A 20,045-nucleotide genomic window follows, 5' to 3' on the forward strand; every position below is an offset into this window, starting at 1 on the left:
TATAGGAAAGAAAAAGCTAGAGATTCAAGTGTGAATTATGATTCACAATAATTTCCCAAAATGCTCTTCAAGTCTTATTTGGAACCAGTTGTAAATAAATGACAGTTTAATAGATTTTCATTCTGAAATTGTCCAAAACATAAGTTTGACAAACAAATAGTGTATCTAGAGGTGAGAGTATGATCAAAATGAACAATGATTACTGCTAGACCAAGTTGGAAATAAATGACTGTTTAATAATTTTTCTCTCTGAAATTTCCAAATAACATGCCATGAATGTTTGAAAAATTGTTTCAATGTACTGCTTCAGTTTAATTAACAGAAAGCAATCTAGAGGTGAGAGTGTGATCAAAATGAACCTTACAATTGCAGTTAAGAATCCTATGAGAACCAGTTCTAGAACAAGTTGTAAATAGATGATTGTCTTTGCTTGTGAAAGTACCCAATCCAAGTTTGCTCACATACTGTTTGTAAAATTTTGTAAAAGTTGATTTAATTAGAATTATACAACTGTGTGAGGATAAAAAACTCCATATTACGTGATTCTAATCACTTAAAAGTTCGATATCTTGTTAAGAACATGTAAAAGTACTTTGATATGATAATTTGACTTGCAGTTTTTACAATTCCTAGCTCTGTTTGTCTGATGTCAACATTCTCAGATTTTTCAGGAATAAATTTTGTTTCTATTACATTTGCTTGAATTGACAAGAGTGTACTGGGTGTATATTAACTGCATGATTTGCATCCCCCAAACTAAAAGTGCAAGCTACATAGAGCGTACACATGAACATGTACATTACTTGTATTTTTTATAAACATCCACACAGCGCGCGTGAACCTGACCCCTGCAAAATAATGGTATTGCCCCTGCTACTATATTTAGATATCATTTTACCACTTCGCGCCACAGACAGTGCAGCCGGTGTTGTTTTTCACGTAGGCATGTACTAATAAAAAAAAGTGGCTGTCCTTATATGGCGTTGGTTATTATGAATATTCATGACTTGAACTCTCATAAGCCGTGTGAACAAAGTTGTGGCATGACTCGTGGGGGCTGTTCTATGGCATGAAACACGGCGCTCGTTCGCGTGCACGGTTCCCATTGCGTAAGCGTGTGAGACAAGTTACCTGTATCCTTGATTTTAAAGATACATGTACTTGCATAAAATTTGTGCATATTTCTACAAAATTTGATCCATGTTGTCCTTAGATAATGCTTTTCACAAAACCAAGTGAACAAGTTATGCACAATTAACGAGAACAGTGAAATAGGGTAAAGAAAAATGTATAGGAAGACTTTTACGTTGGCCTGCCTGTTTTACACGGAATGGGGGCGCTCTATATGAGACGTTCGATTCCATATGGAACCATTTCGGAAGCTTTTTGCAAATGGCTTTGAAACTCTGAAACTCTACTGAAAATGTGCATTCAACTACAGGACTAGAGTCAGTGCAAATGAAAGATTGGCAACGTTAAAATAACACAAAGCTACTAGGGTCAGCCCTTTAACCCATTAAAACATAAGGAATGTCGTTGTCCCAATCAGACCAATTTTCACAAACAACCAGGGCTTTAATATATAGTTTTACACACTAATTGCAAATGATGAGCCATACCGTCTGTATTATTGATATCCAACAATTTACACGTGTGACAATTTTTTTTCCAAGTTTGAACCTTGATCTGTGTAAAGGTGGGTGCACAATGTTAGCTAGTGCTTCACAGCAGTTTATTAAATAAACAGCTCTGTAAAGCACTAGGGCTACAGTCTATTCCTCCTGAATTCTTCTACACCATAAGTGCAAATTTATGGAAAACTAAAGTCAACAGCCCCATATCAATTTACTTCAAATTCATTGCATTGTAGTACATTCACACGAACAATTTAGTAATGAATATGGTAATATTCTCAATGTGAATTTTAGAAAAAAAGGGACAGACTCGTACACTTTTCAATTCAAAATCATACATTAATGAAACAGTAAAATACAGTGATGCACTGCGGGGGATGTTTTCCCAGCTGAAGTTCCTCCCACAAACATTCGAAATGCACACAGCCCATGTTCAAGCCATGGTTCCCTTGATTTTGTCATAACCTTAAATGTGCTCATCCATTGTATTCTCCATAGATATATCAGACTGGTTGCATCATTTTAACAATAAAACAATATATATATTTTTAAATTTATCTTGACAGAGACAAAAAGCAGTGCTTAACAACTTTAAAATACAGGTATCTTCATCCTATTTTTCCCATCCAGATCCTCATCCATCAGAAGTACCAACTAAAAAACACATAAGAATAAAGCAAAAAAGGCATTAATTTAAGTCATAATCATCCACCTTTTGGAGGGTTGAGAACTGTTCAGGTTATCTCCAAAAGAAATCCGAAGTACCAAATACTTCATGTCACCAAACATGTTCCACCTTCGTCTATTTTATTTAGTAATGAGGGAAAGTAACACATGAAAAATCCTCCTCTCATCCTGGAAGAATTTGCAAGTGAATACCTACCTAAACAGTCACTACATTTGCACATTTCATTTGCTCCTTTTTTATTCTCTAAAACTTGATCAACTGTTGTGTACCCTCAATCACCACAATGCATTGGTGTAGCCGCCGCCATGTAATACCAAGGAAAACCTCAATGCATTCATGATTCCTGTAATCATGAGCAGGATTATATACAGGATAAACATAACTGTCAACAAGTATTATAAACGAAAGCAGAGGTGAAAATGACTATTTCCCATCTACACACATTGCTAAATGTGATCAACTGCATCCAGGAAAGCTGTGTTCTCCATGCATTTCACAAAACCACAGAAAAGTACGGTCCACTGTGCTCATCCTCCCCAAGCAGTCGCCGCGTTTGCTAAAACTTGATCAACCGTAGGTGCGCACTCTATTACGACTGCCGCCATGTTCATCCTTCTTTTTCTGAGTGCAAAGTCTGAGTCAGAGTGGGGAGGACGGGAGGCCATCAACTGTTTGGGTAGCAGACTTGTCCCACACTAGTGTGGGGAGGAGTCCACAGCACTCATCTTACTCAATACAGCACACATCTTACTCAAACAGTCGCTACATTTGCAGAGTTGATCATACTCTGGAGGAGGGATGGCAATGATGCATTGAGAGTAAGGAAGACCATGTGGAATGATGATTGAGGACCCACCTAATAAAGGAGAAGGCCATTAGATAGAGATGGAGGTGGCCCACCCCAGTATGGGTCCTTGTGCTCTCGCCATGAAAACCTCACTGAAACACTCATTCGGGCAGCATGAGGTAATTCATGGTTAGCGTTTTCTTGTATGTTGCACTATACAGATATAGGATACGATCTGCGAAGGATGTCAGCAAGGTAGATACTACTCTAATGCTGTGACCTGTGATAGGACAGCCAAAACTGTGATCTGGGAAGGTCGGCCACACAGACAGGTGAACATGATGACTGAAGAAACCCGAAGTACTAGCTACAATGTCTGCTGTAATATTGTAATGCTGTAATATTGTTGGATGTGACTTTTTGTGGTAATGACAGAAAAAAAAGGGACAGTATCTCTTAGCGTTGAGCCCTGGCCAGATGTCATTATGAAAATTTGAACGGGGTGGCAAGGCCTACTATAAGGAGCACCAGATTGCTCTATGGTGATAACACACTAAGTTGGGGCCCACATATTGATTACGTAAGAAAAACAGTCTCATCTAAATTAGGTATGTTGAAACAGAATCCGGAACTATATAAGACAAAATAGCCTGCACACACTTTTCATTAGCTTAGTTATGCCAACTCTAGAATACTGTTGCATGGTATGGGGAAGAAGATAAATATTCCACGATACCATTCTTAATAAATATTTAATAAAGAGCTGCACGGATAATCCTCAAATGTACCTCTCTATCCCCCTCAGCGAATATGTTTGCTACACTGAACTGGGTGCCATTTTCTAAGAGAGTTAGATGTAAAAAGACTGTTCTTGTTTTTAAATGTCTAAAGAAATTGGCTCCTATGTATGTGACAAATCTGTTTATGCCATTCACAAGGATTCGTGAAACAAGATACTCAGTTAACAAGGCACTTCTAAAGTCCTAAAACACTAATTAAGTAACAAATAAACAGATCACAGAACAGAAACGAACAAGATAAAGATGAATAAATAATTGGAAAACAAACCTGACCAAAGGAGAAATAGAGTACAACCAGTAGAAATCATTCAATACTATTGTAATTACTGCTAAAATTATTGCAAATTACAAAGAATGGGGCAAATCAGAATGAGATTAAAGAAAATAATCCTCTATGCAAAGCAAGCAAAATTGAAATAATGACATGTATAAACATAACTGTCCAACAGGGGAAAAATAAATGAAGATAAAGCTGCAAATGGAAAAATGGAAGGCGGTATAATCGAAATTCTTAAAACAATCAAAATGAGTTGAACGAATGACACAAAGAATACATGACATACAACTCTTTCAATACAATTGCGACAACACTTGGCATAATTACAGAAACAAACACAGCAAAATCAGATTGAAAGACTGAAGAAAATTATTCTTGTGTACAAGTTAAACGGAGTTGAGAAATGACATGTAACAGAAAAGATACATAAATATAAGAGAAGAATGAAAACCGAAAAAGAAACAACATAATCGCAGTTCTGAAAACAGACTGTCACTACAAGATAGACGAAGATTGAGAAACACGACTAACAGATTGTCGACTGAGGTGACAGTAAAGACAAATTAACAGAGAATAAAATCAAGGTGTAAACTTTACAAGTAAAGGTAAAATGGGATCTCAACTGAGAGCAGAGGCATTACACCTCATCCCATTACGCGGGCTGCTACCCCCGGGAAAGATCCCATCGACTAGGAAAAATAAGCTAAACAAAATGAAAGGAATCATACAATCAGGCTGACAAACCAGAAAATAGACAAAAATTTTGAAGAATGAAGGACTCTTACAAAGTAAAACAACAGAGAAAGGTAAAAAAACATGGGGGGTGGTAAACGGAAGGGAAATGGGTAAGAAAGCCCAAATCACGATTTCTTGCTGGGGTGAGCAACTGCCCCGGACTCAGAGGGGGGGGGGAAGGAGAAGGCCTCTGGCATCTCTGAACGTGTGCAATTCAGCCCACTGCTGTGGCCAGTCTCCAGGGATGGGGGAGGCGAAGCGAGAGGATTGGGAGAGTCAGCGATCAGATCAGCCATGTCATCTTGGTGTCCATGTCAGTGAAGAGAGTTCATTGTTGTCCCATTTTTCATAGAAGAAATCAAGAGTGGAATGAAGGCGATGGTAGTGAAACTCAATAATGATTTTACATTTCAGATGGTGAGACCAGATGAGGAGAGGATCGGGTATAGCGATAAAATAAGTAGATGATGTTTTTGAGGTTGACGATGAGAAAGTTCGTGAGTTTAACTGCTTGCCGGTTACGATTCCTGGCATGGGGGATCAGGATCCAGTAAAGGTCAAAGTCCAGGCGAAGATCGGGGAGAAGACGGGAGAGCACGGTGTGAAGAAGGTTCAGTGCTGGCTGGATGGCTTGACAGGGGAGGAAAAGGTGAATGAAGATGGGGAGATGTCCAAGTTCAGGTGATGGAGAACCAGAAGAGAGGGAGGAGCATTGTGCAGAAGTCGGAGCTGGGTGTCTCCTTTTTTGGATTTGGGAGGTTTGTAGATCTGGGTCCAGGGGATGGAGTGGTGAGGGTTCTTGAGGAAGCCGATTCGGTCCCAGTGAGTTGAACAAACGGTTAAAGATGTTGTAGAGGGTTTTGGAGGAGAGCAAGAGGGAGCAATGAAGAAGGGCAGTCGAGTCCTGCATCAGGAGGACAGTGTGGAGTGGAGCGGAATGAGAGAGAAGTCGGGAGGGGCCAAAGATACCTGGAAAGGAAAGGCAAAAGGAAAAGCAAAAGGGGAGGGGAGGGAAACCTTACTGTTCTGTGGATATGACGACAGAATCAAAGCTGTTAGTGGCTAACCAGTTTTGGAGGCCTTAATCAATGCAGTGATCTTAAATTTAACCTGTTTATTTGAAAGCACCATGTTGGACACACCACATAATGACAAAGTTTGTGCTGGTTTCAAAACTTTCGCAAATATACATGGTGCACTGGACAACCCAAAACACAAACAGGTAAATTGCCACAATTTATCTCACCACTGAAATCTCAGAAATTTTTGATGTTCTTTGGCTATTGGAATAGCAAAATAAGCATCTTTGAGAGCTACAGATGCAAGATAGCACTTTGGTGTGATGAGCGTCAGCACTAACTCCAAAGTTTTCATCTTAAAATGGTGGGACCTAACATACTTGTTCAAGTGCTTCAAGTTAATTATGGGCCTCATAGAGCCATCCTTATTAGGTGTCAGAAAAATATTGGAAACACAAACTGGTCATGGCAAGGTTCTACTCGCACGATTGCACCTTTCGTGCACAACAAATTTATATCTCTTTTTCTTTGTCTCTTGGCATTGCATCAGAATCTGAAAACTGGATCAGGGTCAGAATTACATACTGAATCGGCATCTCTCAAATTCAATGTGACAATGTGTAACTGTGTCCAAAACCATTTATCAGAGGTAATTTTAGTCTCAATCTTCCTAATATAGGGATATCAATTTGAGGTATGCTCTTGTGCAAGAAACTTGTGAGGAGCACAGTGTAGAGTAATTTTGGCTAAAATCAGGTCAAGTTGCATCCCGCTGACGTAAATTCAACAGTGAATTACCATGGCTAAGAATAGCTACAGCATCAATAAGATTGCGAACTAATTTCGCTGCATCAAGGTTACTTTCAGCCTTATTAGTACGTGCTCGGAGGAGCTCATCAGCTACAATAGAAATCACAATTGACCCATGAATGAAGCAGTTTTGGATTTTCTGCATCTTCGCATCAAGAGCTTGTGTCACAGGCTTTAGAATTGACCAGATTTCAGGGTTCACCCAGGTCAATCTCAAGTTAATGCAGTTTTAAGGCTTAGATTAAAGCTTCAGTTTCTCATTGAGCTTCTTTGTTTGAATTTTACCTCTTATCAGAACATTTCTAATTTGAGCCAACTGATGGTTTATGGCTGGGCCCTCTTTTTTGTTGTTTTTGACAAGGGCTGCCAGCTTCCATGAACAAGAGATTATTTTCTTGCCCTTGAAGGGGTGTATCCACATCTCTCGGAAAAATTGTCCCTCTTGTGTACAAGACCAGAAACATCCCTGAAATTGTTGTGCCATGCGGGTACAGGATAATCAAAAACTGGGTTAAAATCAGCGATTTCACCCTATTCAGTTCCCTCAGGAGGAATCATAACACCGGGAGCCGAAGGATCGCGAGTAAAGGTATTAAATGCATTGGTTAGAGACGCAACTGTGTGCTGCAGTAAATAATAGACAGCAGCCTGCAAGCTGTGATCTTGCGCAGGACTTGAGGTGCTGGTGCGGCTTGAGGGACCAGGTTCAGCGGTAGGCGTCACATTCTTACACTTAGAAGTGCGCTTTTTAGCTGGTGTAGCAGCATGAACACTAGCTGCATTTTGAGCTCCCACAATTTCCTCCTCTAGATGCATAAAGAGCGACTTGTCCTCCGACGCACACCGGGAACGAAGTGTAACAAACATGGTGTGCACCAGAAATACACCGAAGAGATGGTGCGGGGAGGGCTCTTATATGGAAGGAGTCGTAATCACTTCCTTCGTTTTACATAATACTTTGATGCGTGGTATGTTTCCTCACCAGAAAATACAGTCTCACATGATCTGAATGGAGGCAACTGTGAGGTAGAATGGACACGCCATATTGGATCCATATTCCAATGGTGCATTTGCCATAGTAGCAACAAAAGGAGTTAGTCCAAAAAGCGCTTTTGTCTTATCCATGCCTGAGTGCCAACACTGAAGAGGATTTGGACATCAGAGGGCATGGGCGTGTAGCCGCCGCTTAGGTTAGCAGGTGAGGCGTGGACTCGTCTCCTTACAAGCCTCAGTGTACCGTTACCAATGGTAGAATGGTACATGATAAGGCTTCCTTCCCTTCCTTGACAGCTGCCAGGCCTCCACTCTCTCTGGCCCGGAAGGTTGGCTGTGTATTGTACACAGGGAGGAGAGGACCAAGGCGATGTCAGCTGGGTCAGAAATCCTACGTCTCGACAGGCTACGGTAGGGATGTGGTCTGGATCCAATGGCGCATTCGCTGGTACATTCCCAGAAAAAGACAGGGAGTCGGCCCGAGGTAGCTGCTCTTCTCTGTTTCATGCTTAGGTGCTCCTAGTGAAGATGTCTTGGGCAAAGGTGGGCTGATGCATGGAGTTAGCTGTTGGGGCCGGTGCGTGTGCCTCGATTAGCCATGCAAGAGATAGAGTGGTTGGATGTGTTAGGTTACTTTTTTCTTGTCAATCGCCAGGCATTCACTCCCTCTGCCCAGCCTGTTTGAATGCAGACCGCCTAAATAGACCTTGTTGTCCAAGCAGCAGCAATAGGGAAGTCCCCTGTGCATGATTGTTGGCCAACACCGGTTCTGACCAGAAAAGAGCCTAGTCAGAGTGGACCGTTTGCACAGTAGCCAAAATCACAGGAATTGGCTTGGACTTCAACACCTCGGTCTTACTGTTGACCGACCCCTATCGGTCTTGGAAGGGCTGATTGCTAAATGCGTTTACCCTCCACTGTCCCGGGTTGCCCGGGTGACCCAATACAAGGTGTTTTGTAAAGGAAACTGAGGTAATTTGTCACATAATTAGTCACATTCTTGAATGTGACTAATTATTTTGGTAAATGGTAACCATTATCTGTTTCATTATGACATCCTATTTCATATGACACCAAGAAATTAAAATTTCTGTCACAGATGACTGAGAACAAAGTGGTTTGATGGACCAAGTCAGAAATGCCTTTGCACCAAATAGCTGTTTTGGTGTTGAATTTATACTGTCAAAAGATGTCTTTTTGTCATTATGTAATGTTTGCTGGAATCTCCACAATGCATAATTCCCATTTTACAGCGAGAAAAGTGTCAAACCAGTCTTGCTCAGATCACCTACATGTAGAACCTTGCAAAGATGCAACTTATATTACGGAGCAGCGTGGTTTCATTGTTACCGAGTGGATGAGAACTGGTAACCTTCGGTATGTCGCTGATGAATTTACAGAATAATTTCCAGAGCGTGCTGTACCCATGAAAGTCCACCAGTTTGGAAGGACATAAGGAAGTACTGAAGGGAGGGAACAAGTTTGAACCTCAATAAAGGTGCCTCTGGTCGACAAAGAACAGCATGATTGAAGGGGAACATCAGGCCAGTCCATAAATTACTGCAAAGAGACCCTCACGTGTCTAGCAGGAGGAACGGATTACCAATCTAAGCTTCATCATTCAACAACATTGTGCAATTTTACATCAAATGTTGCCCATACAGAATGCAAAGATGTCATGAACTCTACCAAGACAACTAAGATTTTGCCAATGGTTTCTTGATCAAAATCCCAGATTCTTAGAGCACCTTGTAGTCGGGGATGCAAGTGCGTTAGTTATGAATGGCGAAGTCATTAACCAAAATATTCGCGAATATGCACCTCTCTTCAATTATATCAACATGAGCTGGGAGAAGATTTCTCTGCGAACTGGCCTCAGTGGAAATGGCACACTAATTGGACCTTTTTTTTCATGGCAATCTCCAATGATACCTTGAAATGATTGACAACCAAAGGTTCTACAGTTGCAGGAACACTTCCAGCAGCAACAGGGTGGGGTGTTCTGGTGCTTATGGTGGGCTCAAGATGGAGCTCCTGCTCATTGACGGATTTTTGTTAGGACCTGCCTGAGACATAACTGCCTTGAACCATGAAGTCGAGCCCCCGGGCCTCACACATTGTGACTTCTTTTTGAGGGGATATCTTAAGGACAAAGATTTCAGTCTCTGCCAAGAAACATCGATGACCTGCAGGCAAAAATCATTGCTGCAGATGAGGCTTAAGAGGACAGAGAGACGGCATCAGGGATACAGTTAGAGCGATGAGAACAAGGGTAGAAGTTTACCTTGAAAAAATAAGGGGCATGTTGAATTGAGGATCCTGGTGTTAGGCTGCGGCAAGAGTAAGCCTCTTCCCGTGCTTGGTTTTAAATTACGATTTTCGTGATGTACTTACTGCTTTTTGTTTTTTCAAATAAATGCTTCACACTGTGCAAACCTGTGATGCATCTGGTGCAAAGCCATTTGTGACATGGTCCATTAATTCATTTAGTGTTCAGTCGTGTGTGACAGAAATGTAAATTTCTTTGTGTCATTTGAAAAAGGACATCATACAATGAAACCGATTATATTTACCAGTTACAAAAATAACCAGTCACATTCGAGAACCAGATTGGTCTCTATTTCCTTTTTAAAAGGCTCCCTGTATAATACAGATAGGTGATACGAGCTGTGTAGAATCAACGACAGCAACCTATGAGCATGCACATACAAAGACATAGATAATACCACAAATAGCATATTTAGAGATAATATTTATATATCCAAAAACTACAGTTTATTATTCTATGTCACAGTGATTCAGGTTACCATGGGAAGGTGGAGCAAAAATGGAAACTCTAAAAACTTTAATAAAAAAACCCAAAAGACACATCCATTATCAATAGCATGAAAAAAGGAGGAACAAACATGGTAGCAATGCATTGTGGTACTATAGGGCGCACAACAGTTGATCATGTTTTAGTGAATAAGATAAGGTGCACAGGATATTTGCAAATGTGACAATTGTTTGGGTAGGATGAGCACAGTGGACCGTACTTTTCTGTGGTTTTGTGAAATGCATGGAGAACACAAGTTTTCCTGGATGTGGTTGATCTCATTTAGCAATATTTGGTAGATGGTGTCAGAGCTCAGCCAACTTAGGTCTTGTATTTATGTGCAAATGTTTTTATCCCCAGTTTTGAATACCAACTGAAGTTAGAGGGCTAATTCTTTTCATTCTGCTTAACTTCCTTTACATGTAATTAGCATTTTGGGCTTTTGGTTTCGTGGGTTTGAGTTGTACCAGAGGGGAACAAAGGTAAGTTATTTCTTAAGCCAAGGAGGTCTTTTGTTTGAATGAATGCTTGTGCTGGGTGTGTGTGCAAGTGGTGGATGCAGTGGTATATAAAAGGAGTGCACCATCTTTTATCCAGGGCCTGGTGGACGGGTTAGCGTGGCGGTTCTTTCCTCGCTTTGCACCAATGAGGCCTGGGTTCGAGTCCCAGCTTGGCCCAGGCTTTAAGTGCATTTGCTTTCCAGTCCATACTCGCTCTCGTAGGTTTTCGCTGGGTACTCCAGTTTCCTCCTGCCTCTAAAACTGGACCTTCTTCCAAACTCCGTAATGTGATGCTAATTAATAAAGTGTATGAATAAACGTACAGTTATTGGCGCAAATAGCCTGAGTTGCTGAAAGCGCCATTAAAACAAAGCAACAACAACTTATCCAGGGCCACTTGTTATGCTATTCTAGTGATAGTAACGTTGCCATGGGTTCAAGAGCTCTCTTGCATTTGGCTAATTCCATGCCATTTGGAGCAGTTTGGCTCCACTGGTTATTTTGAAGTCAAGATTCAAAATTGTTAAGCCTTTATAGAGAGAGGCCATCTTGTATATGTAGTAGTTTCCAACTACAGTGCTGAACTTTGGGCCGGCGACAGTGACTACAAGCAACAACAAGGGCCAAAACCAGTAAGAACTTCTTTCTGTATTTTTTATTTAACTTTTGTAAAATGCCCAATGTGAGACATTGAGTGATATAATTGTGATTTTTCTTCGTTTTAACTTCTGTAAATAGCAGGTCTATGATTTCTCAATCGATTGTTACCATTAATTCGAGACCTACGGTTTCGATGGGAATCTAGTAATTGAATTGGGAGTAATCAATTTTTTGTTTTCTTTTGGGGGCATTTGTTTTCCTGTATTATGTATTGCACCATTATTTGGAATTGGATTCATTGTATCGCTTTCAGAAACCCCAAAATCCAAGGCAGGAATTTCCTGGAATTGGTTGTCTAAGGGGTGCAGTGTACCCTCTTCAGGGAAAGCCAAATCTTGACGGGGTTGGTGTAATAAGGAGGAACCACGTGTGGCGGGTCTGAGAGACCAAGAAGCGAGACTTGGGAACGACAGGGAACGTAGACAAGCCTGATGAGGGATAGTGGACACCGTTCGTTCAGGATGGATGATTCAGGCAAAGAGTTGCCAAAATAATTAGTGGCTTACTTCATAAATTTGTGTGCCACATATTGCTGAATCGATTGTAAATTTTGTTCCCTGCTGTTGTATTACATGTATAGATTATTGTACTTGGTTTGTAATTGAGTAATTTACCATGTTTGATATTTTGCCTTGGTGGCAAGCTGCGATTGTTAATATGTCACGTTAGGGAGAGTTGTGGTGATACTGGTAATAACCCATATAAGATGCTGAAGTGGTCTAAGAATCATTTCGTTTGAGACAAGTGTGGTTGTCTATACTTAATTTCATTAATATTGCCGTGTTTGAGATATATTTATGTGTTAATAACTGAGTACTTTGTAGTACCTGGAATCAAGGTTATTAATTCAGGAATTATTGTTGTGAAATATTTGCGGCTGGATTGTAAAAGTGCGATCCCTGTTTGGGAAACAATTCAAATACATGTAGTAGGATCATCTTTCGGAAGCGGAGCATTATTTTAACAAAGGATTTGTACAGCTAATAAATCAAATATTATAGGTGAGAATCAACAGATTTTTCGAATTTTTATCAATTGACAGTATATATTTAACACAACATATTTAATTATGAAAATGTTGAACTCGGGACATTTCGAAATAAATTGTAAAAAAAAAAAAAGACAAATTAGTTTGTTTGTTTGATTGCCTTACCGACCGAGGTCTCACAGATGGGAAATGGTTATTTTTACTTATGCTCTCTGTTCTAACACTTGTTGACAGTTATCCAGTATAATCTTTCTCATGATTACAAGAATCATCAATGCATTGAGGTTTTCCCTTGATATTACTTAATGAAGATGCTTATCTGGAGAGGGACAAATCCCCTGGATGGGAAAAATTTTACAAAGTGTATGGTCTTGGTGGAAGAAAAGAGAAGAAAACAAGATTTTCTATGGGCTTTACACAACAACACAGGGCTTTTCTTAATTTCTTCAATGTTGAGAAAATTGCCAATTAAATACACCCGTATCTGATTGTTCTTTTTGTATTATTTCTATGATTCGCCTGCTCAGGGTAGTCTCAGTAGTTGTCAGTCTATTAAGAGAATGGGACATAAAAAGCCACCCTACTACAGCAAACCACAGAGCAAGCCAGCTACTTGTATAAGCACATAAAAACCACTGCATGGCCAAACATACATCACATGAAAGGCATGTAGAAAATCGAATGTGTGACATGTAAATGTACAATGCCAAGCAGCGAATACCTTCCTGAAGAATGGAGAGGTATCCCCACCTAGGCTTCATTCATGCAAGATAATGGAACATATGAAGTCCAATCAAGCATTGGTGCTGCAGTAACCATTGACTAATATTGGGCAAAGTGTAACGTGTAAAGAACGAAGATACAAGTATGACATCTGAACATGATTAAGTTCTGCACTGATGACCAACTGATCCATTAAACTATGATACATGCTTCAGTTTACATCACACAATTGAAATTTTTATTGCACTTGAACTCAAGGTGATTGCAGCAGTTACCACTGCCTAATTCTGCATGGCTACCACTTTCTTCTGTGACCAATTAGGTTTACATACTGATATGCCACAGAAAACCCAACGGTATCCTGTCACAGGCAGAGTGTTTAATTTGCGTTTCTGTCGAAGTGCAGAAATAACCACAAATGTCCAAACCACACCAGAGCAGGATTAATAAGCTTATTTTTCAGTACTGTTTGTGGCTTGCCTTTTGGGGGAATAACACACAATACCCTCAATAATAAATCAGGCAAACTCACCAAAAATGACAGGAAAAGTGCTGCAGCTGACAGAATATGCCATACATCATGGCCATCATAAAACCTCATCAACAAGCATGGGCCATTACTTTCACGAGACAATGCAGCTGTTTTCTGTGTAAAAAAAAATCCCATAATATAATAACATACCTATAAAGGGTCGAGGAAATGACAATGAAGCTATCATGGATACAATGAAATGTATACATAATAAATGACAGGAACGTAACATGATCATTAACATCACTCATCATTTTAATAACAGTTAACCTCTTGCCCCTGACAGAAGTAAGATGATAATAACCTATTAAGACTGGACATTCCGAAGTCTGTTTTCACTGGGGGTCAATTTGAAGCACAGACACAAAATGTTTTACAGAAATATTTGTAGAATAACTTATTAGGAAAATGTTCATATGGGCAATTATAAATGTGATTTATTACATGTATGTTATGAGTTAAGTAATTCCTCTGGGTTGAAAACATGTCATATGGCTGGTTTTAAATGTTTGATAAAGCACTAGCTGACTCATATTCTGTACCATCATACCCAGTGCACACCACATGCTCACCAGTCTCCATATAAGGAAACTGGAAGGCTATATAGCTTCTCATGACAGGATTGTATCATAAAGTGGCAAGATGTTTTCAAACAGAACTACATGTAACGTTGTTTAATGAAATGATTGGAAATTTGTAATGTCTAAACTTGCCTGGACTTCTTTTTCAAAAGGTATTTAATAAGGAAAAAAGTAGATCTATAGTAAAGATTGCGGTAACACTATGTATTTATCTCTTCTTTGAGTATGTGTGGTTCTGAGAAGAACCGGGGAATAACTCGACGTTTCGAACAGTGTACTCTGTCCGTCTTCAGGAGACGGACAGAGTACACTGTTCGAAACGTCGAGTTATTCCCCGGTTCTTCTCAGAACCACACATACTCAAAGAAGAGATAAATACATGGTGTTACCGCAATCTTTACTATAGATCTAGTTTCTTTCACCATGAAAACCTTTAAGTCTTATAAGGAAAAAAGTGTTTGACAGGTCATACACTAAATTTATTAGGCCCGGTGCAGGCTAAGGCATTACTGTAGCCCTAATCATTCTCCTGAGCCAGTTTTAAACGTTGACTGGCCAAGCATAAATTTATGGAAAATGAGGCCACACAAAACGACTTGCGTCTTGCATATTATGCTCAGTAAGTGTACAGTATACCCTGAGCGCATATGATATAAGCATATGACGCACGTCCTTCTACGTGGCCTCTTTTTCTATTTACCTAAATTTACTGCCTTAATTAATTACCAAGTGAAGTCCCCAAATTTTATGTACACAAATCTTCAAAAATGCCCAACTCACTTGAAATGAAACATAATAAAATATTCACAGTGATTATTTAATTGTTCTTTGGTTACATTTTTCGTTTCACATAAGAAATTTGTATATGCTCTAATTATACACTGTGCCAATGCAATATGTATTTCATCTTTTAATTTTTTTTAATGTTTGTTTTAATTGTAATGTTTTTGTTCTGATATCAGTAGTAGATATATTTATAATGAAAAGGGAAATAAGGCCAAATTAAAAAGTTGTTTCTCGTCCAGATTTTTGAAAAAAGAGGAGGAAGAGGGGCTTTTTCATTTTTATTTTTTCAAGATGGCTGCCGTTTTGAAATTTCCTGCAACCAAGCTATAAATAAAAATGTCTCTGTGATGAAACCAATCAAAACAAGATTCTGGCTTATAATGAGCATGACTGCATGCATAAAAGTGACTGAAAACATTGGCAGCGCTAGACTTTTTCCCGCCCCCTTCCCTGCAATTTTCTACGTCTGAATGCATCGATGAAAATGGGATCGGGAACCAGACTATGACTGCATGAGCGAATTCTTTAAACACGCACTCAAGCTGTTAGATCACTTCCCATGTTAGTACGCCCTCTCCTGCCCACAAAACCTGCAGGGCATATACAATAGGTTGGCGATGCAGCATGCACATGGTCAGGTGTCGTAGACAACTGGTGAGCTTAAATCAATGACAGACCAGAAAGGGAGGAAGCCTTCGGATAGATCTGGAGGTGGTCCACCCTGGCGAGGGTCCTGGAGGACTTGGTGCAGAGATTAATACTATGGGAGAATTCTCTATGCAAGACATTGCTCAGGTAGCATGAGGTGAATGTTGAATGTTGCCATGCAGATATCCTCCGATAGTATGCTACTGAAGAATGTCTGTGAGGTAGATACTACCTTAAAGTCGTAAACTTTCAGTTTTGAGTCCTGGTAAAACACCATTTGAGAATTCAAACAGGACGGCATAGCTTGTCATTAGATCAGAGTGCTTTATGATGTTGGGAATGAAGATATCTTGTGAAATGAATCCGATCAGATCTTCATGTGTGAGCCCAGGGCTGGAATGAAGCAGATGCAATCAGGTTCCCATCTGATAAGATCATCTGTGATGGATAATATCCGCATTCCAATAGCTTGGAGTTAAGTGGTTGCTACAAGTAGAAAAGTCAGCTCCATTGAGGTATGTGACAAGACCTTGTTGCGAGGTATGGAGAGATAACATTCAAGGAGCTCAAGGACACCAGACAGGGAATAAGCTGTTGAAAGGAATGCTCAATCAACACATGAAAGAGGTATGAAGAAGGAGGGCAGTGTTGTCCAAGGGAGTGAAGCCATCAGTAGCAATGACTGTCAATTGTCAAAATGCCAGAACGGTAATTGCATTTGATTGCTAACTACAATCCTGAGTTAAGCAGGTATAATAAAAAGACTGCTACTGCAGTTATAGATGCCTCAGTTGGAAACTCATGTTGTTTGACATACCGTGACTTAGAAAGCTGTTTTCTGCTGGTGTAGACTTATACCAGCAGCCTAATTAACTGGGGCACCAGGGCTGGTGAGCCAAAAACAGGGTGAAGAGAAGATGGCAACGATTCTGACAGAACTGCTGGAATTAAGGCTAACGGAGGAAGGGCACATAGGCAAGTAATTTTTTTCCAGCTACAATAAAGAAAGTTTGTCACCCAGGCTTGTAACTAAGGGAACCTGGTGCAGAACATCAGCAGCTGAATGTTCTCTGTTGAGGCAAAGAGGTCAATATGCGGACTGTTGAGTACCTTAAAGATTGACTCGGCCATGTTGTGATGCAGAATTTGCTCGGTCAGGTGAATCCTTCCCTGAGAGCAGACGTCTGCAATGGAGTTGTTGGCTCCCAGGATATGGGTTGCCTTTAGGTCAATCCTGGAGTTCAACATCCATGGGAACCTTTGTCTTGTCAGGAGGCCGATGCCTAGTGAGTGCATGCCTCCTTGGTGATTCATGTATGCGGGCACTGCTGAGATGTCTGATAGAATCAGGACAAGTTTGCCTTGATGGCTGTACAGAAGTGACATACTGCATTGAAGGCTGCCTGGAGTTTCAGAGTATTTAGTTTTATTTATTTGTTTATTTTTGATATTTTACCAGGATAGCTCAATTCACGATATTAATGTGGTCTTCCTCAGGGTCCTGAGCTATAAAAGAATGTAAAACACTTATTAAACTGAAAACAAATGAAAATTTAAAGTAGGCCATTAAAATAAATTTAAAAGGTTAAAGAAATATTACAAAGGTGAATACCGAACAGATGCAAGATAGATAAATACTGTATGTCAATACGAGTGGATTTAGAAATAGTTCACTATCTCACCAATGATATTTTCCAAATAAACTGGACAAAACTAAATTCAACAAGTTCACACAAAAGGGTTCTCTAAAGTGGAATATGAAAATTTATTTTTGCCCAATACAATTCTTCCCGCACGTATTTGCAGTTTCGCTAGTTTTTCAGCATGTATTAAATCATTCTGACCAGATTTGCGCACAGCAGTCAAAAGTGAGTTCCTCGGCTCAATGAACGCAAGCACTTGAGAAGCGAACAGTTCCCTGCTTCAGTCACACCAGGCATGGCCAGAGGAGTGGACCTGTAGCACCACTGCAACAATATCATCAGCTCACGGTAAACCATACTTGAGTCAGGCCTCATAACAGTTACGGCAACAAGACTATGGACATGCCAACCTTTGGGATAACAGTGCAGGGCATGGCAGGGCCACACAGGAGAGTCTGTGGAAGAGTTTCACAGATGGAGTTGGATAAGTGGAAGCCATGGAAGAGTGGTTGTTCTGTGGTTCACAGTTGGAAAGGGGCTGTACATGATGAGCTGTAGTAACAGTATATTCAGAGGCATTCTTCCGGAGGATCCCTATGAAAAACCTTGAGTACTGAATGACATGGGGCATGCAAAATCCACGGCAATGTGGAAATCTGTTGGGCTCAGCTGCCTGGGATGTGGACTTGAGAGATGCAATAGTGAATCTGATTCCAATGGCGCAGTCGCCTGGGTTCACACCTGGGTGCCCCTGTTGATGTGGTCTTGGATGCCGGTGGGATTAGGCATGTAGCGGTGAAGTCAACAGATGAGTTACGAGCCTGCCTCCCTACAGACTCAGTGAGCCTACCAGAAGCAGTGTGTGTCATGGTAGGCTATGATGGAGATGCGGAGTTGGGTCCGCATTCTGCTGGCGCATTTACCAAGGCAGCACAATGGTAAGTCGATCAGCGCAGGAAGTGTTATTGCCCAATTCATGCCTAAGTGCCCACAATGAAGAGACCTTCAGTGGGCTTGGGATGCACCAGCCGATTGGCTTTAAGCAGGTGATCCATGAGCTCACCTCCCAACAGGCCTCAGTGAGCCATAACCAGTGGTGGTGAATCATCACAGTAGGCTTCCTTCCTTCTCTTTCCTGTTAACGGACCTCCACTCTCTCTGGCCCAAACGGTAGGTTCCGATGCTTACACACACAGAGCAGGGAGGACCAAGGTGACGTCAGCTCAATCAGCAGCCCTGCTTGTCACTTGTCACTCAGAGCAAACCCCCAACTATTAACAGGGTGTGGTTGATAGTTGGTGGTGGGAAACTTAACAGTAGGAATGGGTTGAATCAACAAAGCCTGACTCTGACTGTTTGACATTTTGCATCTCTGGAGACAGAGTCCAAATCTTTCAAGCCATCTGTATACATGGCAATAAACTCTTGATTATCATAAAACCAGAAAATAGCTTGTCTAATTTTTTTTTTTTACTTTGGAATCTAAAGTTGCAGAATAATACAAGGAAAAAGGGTCATGAAAAAATGGATCGATCTTGGCAGTGGTCTGGAAGTATTTGTAAAAATTTCCATAGGGAGGTCAAATGCGCCCCACCTCAGCCTATAAAGGATTAAGCCACATACATATGTTCACGTACATCACACACAAGATAACAATTTCATTTCTTTAATTAGGGGTGTGATTTGGGGAAAATGAAAAATCCATGAAACATTCGTTGGAGGGTTTTGCCAGTCGAGTTGGCCACAGCTTCCCTACAATTTGAGGCACATTTATTTGATTATAGGAGGAGACTTACTGCATGTAAGCCACCACAAGAGCTGTTCTTACTTTGAGGGATAAATTATAACATTTACTGCAACAAAGCCCTTGTCCTCTTTCATTTCAATTGCATATGTGTAAGCTATAACTGGTGACAATCAAAGACCTAGAAGTGTAACACACATGCGCAGTTATCAGTGATCCACAAAATTCTATCACAATTTATTAAAACTGAAAACTGTCTCTTACAGATGCACTTGCAGTACCCAAGTTTGTCTATTTTCACAAGAAAGTCACGATAATATATCGATTTCCCCTTGATTAATTTTCTGTCCACCTCGGTTTCCAGCCAGGAAAATGTCCAAGAATTCTTGAATCTTTTGTCTACATTCAGATCCCCTTCCCTACCTACTACCTTGTTTGACATTTTTGATGGACGTCGACGACATCAGACCACCACGAGAACGAAACGAAACGCAATGGCAGACGGATGCAAGTTGTCGACAGTGCAAGCAACGACAACATTTGTACCGTGCATACACACACAGTGAACGTACAGTACGTACAGTACATGTACATACACACAACGATCATACCACTGGCCTGGGTCCCTATGTTTTAACAATGATACCCCCTCCATTCAATGGACTATTACCAATGTATCTGG

General features: G+C 40.5%; 1 protein-coding gene across 8 annotated transcripts in view; it reads right to left on the reverse strand.

Annotated features, from left to right (window-relative positions):
• Positions 1-20,045, reverse strand: part of LOC110988328 (SID1 transmembrane family member 1-like) — a 203,106-nt gene that overhangs the window by 36,999 nt on the left and 146,062 nt on the right. For 2 of the 8 annotated variants that reach the window (XR_015426619.1, XM_087141957.1), the window contains 2 exons: positions 13,962-14,075; positions 289-2,288 (listed from right to left, as the gene is read on the reverse strand). Coding sequence is in view for 5 of the 8 variants with exons in the window: in XM_087141957.1 (XP_086998083.1) it covers positions 2,226-2,288; positions 13,962-14,075 (177 nt within the window). In the remaining 3 variants the exon portion in view is untranslated. Of the gene's footprint in view, positions 1-288; positions 2,289-10,285; positions 11,352-12,800; positions 13,045-13,961; positions 14,076-20,045 lie in introns of those variants that run through there. The other 6 variants (XM_087141959.1, XM_087141956.1, XM_087141955.1 and 3 more) reach the window with 6 other exon arrangements.

The sequence above is a fragment of the Acanthaster planci genome, linkage group LG10, assembly GCF_054643075.1.
Source record: "Acanthaster planci isolate LZ-2023a linkage group LG10, COTS_SCS, whole genome shotgun sequence".
Lineage (NCBI taxonomy): Eukaryota > Metazoa > Echinodermata > Asteroidea > Valvatida > Acanthasteridae > Acanthaster > Acanthaster planci.